This window comes from Enoplosus armatus, chromosome 15, assembly GCF_043641665.1.
Source record: "Enoplosus armatus isolate fEnoArm2 chromosome 15, fEnoArm2.hap1, whole genome shotgun sequence".
In the NCBI taxonomy this organism is placed as follows: domain Eukaryota; kingdom Metazoa; phylum Chordata; class Actinopteri; order Centrarchiformes; family Enoplosidae; genus Enoplosus; species Enoplosus armatus.
Genome location: NC_092194.1, coordinates 22,342,798 through 22,349,555, shown reverse-complemented (window position 1 = coordinate 22,349,555; position 6,758 = coordinate 22,342,798). Strand labels below are relative to the sequence as shown.

Genomic DNA, 6,758 nt, shown 5'->3' with positions numbered 1-6,758 from the left:
GGTCCCTCCTCCTCCTCCTCCTCCTCCTCCTCCTCACTCTACTGAGATATCCGGTGAACAGAAGATATAATGTCGCTGGATGAGCAGTTCTTCCAGTTCAGGACGGTTTGACGAAGAGTCTGATGACCTGCGACTGAAAAGAGGAGGATGTTCTCAACACATGAAGGAACTCTTCATCCTTCAGTTCATCACAAACATCTGGAGCTGCGTGCTGTTCACTGGACAGGAAGTAACTACACAGATGTAGTAAGTGCAGTAAAAGTACAATATTTACTTCTTCTGAGACGTATAAAGTAGCATAAAATGGAAATGAGTAAATGCTTCTTAGTTAGGGGTTTGAAAGCAGCTAAAGTTAGCAAAGTGAACAGCGTTCAGTGAATGAGTTAGCCAACGTTAGCTAACACTTAGCTGTTGTTAGCCAACATAAAGGCGGCATTTCGTTCCCCAAACGGCGCCTTCAAGTTTGCAGTTGGTTCGTTTAGCGCCAGTCCGCCATGTTGTCTTCCCGTGTGAGTGTTTGTGACTCACCTGAGACAAAACACCTTGAAGTGTGTCGGACTGTCGGAAACGGCCGGCCGGTGGTCTGTGTTTGTGTTCCGTCTCCATGGCAACAGATCCGCCATGATGGGCGATTAGAGGTCACGTGACAGTTAATACTTTTCATTAAACAGTAATCGAGCCTGTGTGACACACTATGACATATGTACCTTCAACAGCGGGAAGTAAATAAATACATTTACTCAAGTGCAAATTTGAGGTACTTGTACTTTTACTACATTTCAGAGGGAGATGTGGTACTTTCTACTCGACTACATGTATCAGACAAATATAATTACTTGTGACTTTGCTGATGAACAAGTGATTTAATGACCAATACTTCATGAAGGAGTTGAAACGTCCTTCACCTCCAGCAGAAACAACGTTTAACTGTCACTTACATATTAATGCATCAGTGATAATAATCCAACAGTATAATATGCAATAACCTAACACGTTAAAGTACTTTTACTTTTGATAGTTTAGGTACTTTAAGTGCATTTTTTCATATTAACTCACATTTTGACTGCAGAGCTTTTATCTGTGACAGTATTTTTATACTGTTTTAAAGGAACTGACTACTTCTTCCACCACTGGTTAGGTTACAGTCTGTGTATGTAATTAATATATATTGCAGATTTATATAATAATAATAATAATAATAATAATAATAATATTTGGATATCAATGGAATTAGGCAACAGTTCACACTAAACATAACAACAAGACAATCTACTAGTGCAAATATTACCATTACAGTAATGTGACTAAATTAAAATGTAATAAATGTCCTTTAGAAATCAACTAAACTGACCAAAATAATGTCTCAGATCTTTGTCTCTAGTTCCTGTAATTAGCACCAAATAGAACATGATTAGGAAATGAATGAGCTGTCAAAGAAAGCATCACTCTTTTATTTCCCAACATTAAATACTGCCAGTAATACAATTCTGGTGTCAGTTGTGGCTCAGACTACAGGTGAGCGTTACATGGCTTCTGATGTCAGATTACAGTGCTCTGATTGGCCGAGCTGACTACAGCCTCCAGGTGTAAGCATGAAACACTGATTTAAAAGGAAATTAGGTGTGTCCCATGTTCATATTCTATACTCAAACTATGAGGTTTAGGCAACGTATCAATGTTTGTAGTGTTTCAGCAGATTGCTGTTGTGCTAACACGAACAACATGTGTCCATGCTGACATTTGTATGAATAATGAAATGATGGTGTCTTCTGATTGTCTCCGTTCCGCCTCTCAGTGCTGTTTGTTTCCTGGACACCAGATGGCGCCACATGTCTGTCTGAAGCTTTGAGCTGCATCTGTTACATGCAGGTGAGTCAGTGCACGAGCTGTAAAAATAACTGTTCTTTATTGAGAGACACGAGGAAAACAGGTAATAAATACAGAAGAAGGACAGAATCATCATTTAACATCCAAATCTAAAAGAAGGTTTCGTTTACACATCTGATTTTAAAAAATGTTTTATATGAGTTCTTACAGTCTGACACCTGGATGACTCCTGCAAACATACAGAACCGCAAAGAACCATACAGGTCGTTTTAGCCATTTTTCACTACAAATCTGGCGTTCGGTCCATTCCTGCTGAGAAGAGTTTAAATGAACACATTCTTATGGTCAGAGTGAATATTTTAGTGTCACTGTCCTCATAAAAGAATACAGATTCCAGTTTAAGAAAAATACAGAAATCTACGGGTTTGGCAAATGTACATCAGGATAATTACAACATAAACAAGGCTGGAGCGTAAAACTCCGAACAAAGAGTGAAACACATTTCTGATAACAAGTCATTTGATCCTGTGTTTTGATTTGAGAATTATACTTTGGATTTTTTGTATATTTTGCAGAATTTTCTTGTCTTGTTGATAAATAGATTAGTTGAACCTTTCTGTTATATGATACAGTCTAAACTCAAGGTTTACTTACTTGCTTTTCCAAAGCTTTTGACCGCATCTTGCAGATATGGATCTCTCTGCATATAAAGTAGGACCACCTAAAAGTTTAAAGGCACCTTGACTTCAGAATATTTTATCACAGAAAGGTTTTCTGACCTTCCAACAACTTCCATCTGACTCTGCTGAAGATGCAAACAGGAACTTCCCTCCTTGATCGTCGGACACGTTAAGCACTGTAAGATAAACGCTCTAAGAGCTGCGTGGTTTAACTTCCTGTGAGGATTGACACACATGAACTCCATCCAGATCACTGTAAGTCTGAAATCATTCACTACTCACTCGTAAAGTGTGCTGATGTCAACAAAACGTTTCTCGTTTAGACACTAAAATGTGTGAAATTCACCTGAATCATAAGAATAAATGACTCACATTCAGGTCATTATGTTTTTTATTTTAGTAATTTTCAGAAACGATGTTTAAATTCTGTGACTTTTGGAATAACTATAAAAAAAAAATGCTGTTTTCTTACTTATGACTTATTATCTTGTAATTACAAGATCCATATTTCATAAATACGAGATCCTTAGCTTGTAAATAAGACATAATCACAATATTTGTGTCTTATAATCCTGAAAATGTTTTCGTTATTACTACATACTGTTCTCATAATTATGTGACATGGACCTCATAATTACAACAAAATGATATCTTTATTTCCTAATTACAAGATACAGTATGCCATTTTTCTCTTTAATCTTTAGTTTATTATTGGATGCAGCCGGGTTTTATTTCATAGTTAGCATCTATTTTACATAAATTAGCTTCCGTAGCTTTAAATGAAACCTGCAGTACAAAGCTGTCATCTCTGCCTCAGCACGGATTATGGTTCCTTTAAAGTTAGATTAGAGAATTAAACACACTGACAGTGAATTGTTTAGTGAAAAGTGAATGATTTTGGTTTCTACTGTTGCTGATGATGATTGGTTGTTTGATGATTTCCCAACATCTCCTTCATTAAATAGAAAAAATAAGTTTTTTGGTATATATGTGGGACTTTCTATGCTGCATGTCTTTTATATACATGTGTTTTCATGTGTATGTATCAGTATTAGTTGGTATATGTGTACAGTATATATACAGTGTGTGTTTCTGTACTTCTATCTTTGTGAGGACCAGATTATGTACCAGCAAAGTGAGGACATTTTGAAAACTGAGACATTTTGTCTGGTTTTCACTTCTTAAAATGACTGTTTGAGCATTAAGACTTGATGTTAGTCACAAGTATAAAGGTACAAATGTGTACTTCTATACTTGTGAGGATATTTTGTAAAGGGAGAATATTTTATTGAGTCCTCACGTCTTCAGGCAGTTTGAGGGTTCAGACTTTGTTGAAGGATTAGCTTTGGGATACAGCTAAGGTTGTCATCACAAGCATAGAAGTACAGACGCGTGAGTGTGTTCTTAGTTGTTCTCTGTGAAGTCTCGGCAGATGCCTCGGACCAGCGCAGGGATGAACTCGGCGAGGCCGGTGAACTCTCTGGTGAAGAAGGTGTGGCTGTCCTTTGGCTCTGATGACATCGCTTTGAGGTCATCGAGGGGCGCCCAGGCCACGCCCACTGAGTACATGGTGATGCCTGGTGATTGTTGGATGGCGGAAATAGAGGATGTGAAGGTGATGCAGATTTCAGGAACATCTGAACACAAAGCGCTGTTGTTTTTATTTTAACACACACACCTTGTTTCTGTGCATCCAGCGCCGGGAGTCTGACGTTGTCATATGATTGGCCGTCTGTCACCACGATGAGGAAGTTGCGGCCTGGTCCTGTTCGCCTGGTGGAGAAAAACAGCAAATTTAGTTTAACTTCTAATTCAGGTGTTTTCCTCCTCCAGACACAATCCTGCCGAGAGAAACCTCCCCCCATCTGTAACCTCACCAATTCAAACATTACTCCATGATTGATCCGTCCGGCTCTACTGGGTGAGAAGCTGACGGAGATGCAGGTGGATGCCCCCCTCGTGTCCTGGATTGTCAACTACCTGACTGGCAGACCACAGTATGTGTGCTGACAACACTGTGTGTCAGACAGAGTGGTCAGCAGGTGGGGGCCCCACAGGGGACTGTCCTCTCCCCCTTCCTCTTCACCGTCTACACCACGGACTTCAGCTGCTGCACTGAGACCTGCCATCTTCAGAAGGTTTCTGACGACTCAGCAATAGTTGGATGTATCAGTAAGGGTGATGAAGAGGAGTACAGGGCTGCTGTGGAGAACTTTGTCACATGGTGCGAGCAGAACCACCTGCAGCTCAACGTGACAAAGACAAAGGAACTGACTGTGGATCTGAGGAGTATTTTCTGAGGCGGCTGAGGTCCTTCAACATCTGCTGGACTATGCTGAGGATGTTTTGTGAGTCTGTGGTGGCCAGTGCTATCCTCTATGCTGTTGCATGCTGGGGCAGCAGGCTGAGGGTGGCGGACTCCAACAGACTCAACAAACTGATCCGCAAGGCCAGTGACATTGTGAGGGTGGAGCTGGACTCTCTGACGGTGGTGTCAGAGAGGAGGATGCTGTCTAAGCTGCGGGGCATCTTGGACAATGTCTCACATCCTCTCCATGACGTACTGGTCGGACACAAGAGCATCTTCAGTGGGAGACTCATTCCTCCCAAATGTACAACAGAGCGCCACAGGAAATCATTCCTGCCTGTGGCCATCAGACTGTTCAACTCCTCCCTCTGAATGTCAGACACTCAGGAAGAAACTGGAAATCTGGAACTACTTCACCTGTTCATACACTACCTCACTATTTATTCTAAATGTTTAAGTGCAATACATATATAGTCATACACTTTAGTGCAACACATACATACATATACATTGTTATTGTATTTACCTCATTGTTCACTTAAATACTGTAAATGTGTATTTTTTTATTTATTTTCTATTTCTTATTTTTATATTTTGTACATACTTTTAGTTCTAAATTATGCTACTTTACTCTTGAATGGGAGCACCGGTACTGTACAATTTCCCCCCGGGGATCAATAAAGTATTTTTGATTCTGATTCTGATTGGGTCACATCCTCCAGCAGCGAGTTGCCTTATTAGACTGTTGGCCTCTAAAAGTAATTCAGATAAATCAAACTGAAGAGGGAAAATGACTCTTAACTGGTCACAAATCTAGACTTATGCAACCTGTGACATGCATCAAATTGCTGTGTTGCCATGTGCAGAGCCAAACCAACAACCTGTCAGTCCGCCTCTCAGTCCTGTCTCACTTCCTGTCTCACTTCCTGTCTGTGGCTCTCAGCTCTCAGCCCATTGGTTCCTACTGAAGACGTGAATCTTTAAAAACTCCAACATATAGTTTCATGTTTAAAAGGCTCAGTCATTCCCTCAAACAGCTGCTCGCTGCAGTTTTCATCAAACTAACAGCAGGAAATAGTGCATCTGTTGGGGACTATTTTCAGCGGCGGATGAATCCACATGTGGAGCTCTAGTGAGTGTTTGGGGCAGCAGGACGGTGTGTGTGAGATCAACTTTTGGTTTGGTTTGGGTTAAGAAAAGAACAGAATATCACCAGCCGTATCCTTTAATTATTAAAACCTGGTTGGGTGTTTTCTAATGGAAGTAGAACACAACACTCAGGTGTGGTGTTACCTGAACAGGGCCTGGGTGGTGTAGCTGATGGCTCCTCCAGTGGCCGTTCCTCCGCTCATGTAGGGGATCCTCCTCAGAGCGTTGATGGCGTCCTCTTTGTTGGAGTGGTCAAACAGGCCGAACTCCAGCCTCTGATCGTAGGTGAACTGCACCGCACCTGAACATCCAACACACAGCCAGTCAGCCAATCAGCTCGCCAATCAATCAATCAATCTATCTATCAAATCAACTTGATCCTGTGAAGCTGACCGATGCGAGAGCCCACGTCTGAGATGTCAAAGCTTCTGGCGATTCCTGCCAGGAAGTCCAGGACCAGCTGGAAGTTTCCGTCTCCGACGCTGGATGAGCCGTCGATGAGGAACCCGATGTTCACAGAGTTGTAGCAGGTTTTACCTGAAAAACATTTATTTCCCCACCAGACTTAAATAAAACATGTCTCACTGTGTTGTAATATAACATGTTCTATGACTCGGTGACAGCACGTCTCCAGGACGTCTCAATTTGTGTCCAGATTAAATAAACCAATATAACATGTGAATGAGTGAGCTTCAGCTAAGCTAACTCTCTGCTGGCACACTCATCTCATCTAACTGTTCCTTTATTATCTGGAGTTTCTGTCTTGTTGAGATGTGTGCTTTGCTGTCTGTGAC

General features: G+C 41.1%; 1 protein-coding gene across 1 annotated transcript in view; it reads right to left on the bottom strand.

Annotated features, from left to right (window-relative positions):
- Window positions 1-3,911: 3,911 nt before the first annotated feature.
- Window positions 3,912-6,758, bottom strand: part of coch (coagulation factor C homolog, cochlin (Limulus polyphemus)) — a 10,670-nt gene continuing 7,823 nt past the window's right edge. Inside the window, 4 exon segments of the mRNA XM_070920891.1 lie at window positions 3,912-4,174; window positions 4,177-4,280; window positions 6,109-6,265; window positions 6,358-6,501. Of these exon segments, the coding sequence (XP_070776992.1) occupies window positions 3,912-4,174; window positions 4,177-4,280; window positions 6,109-6,265; window positions 6,358-6,501 (668 nt within the window).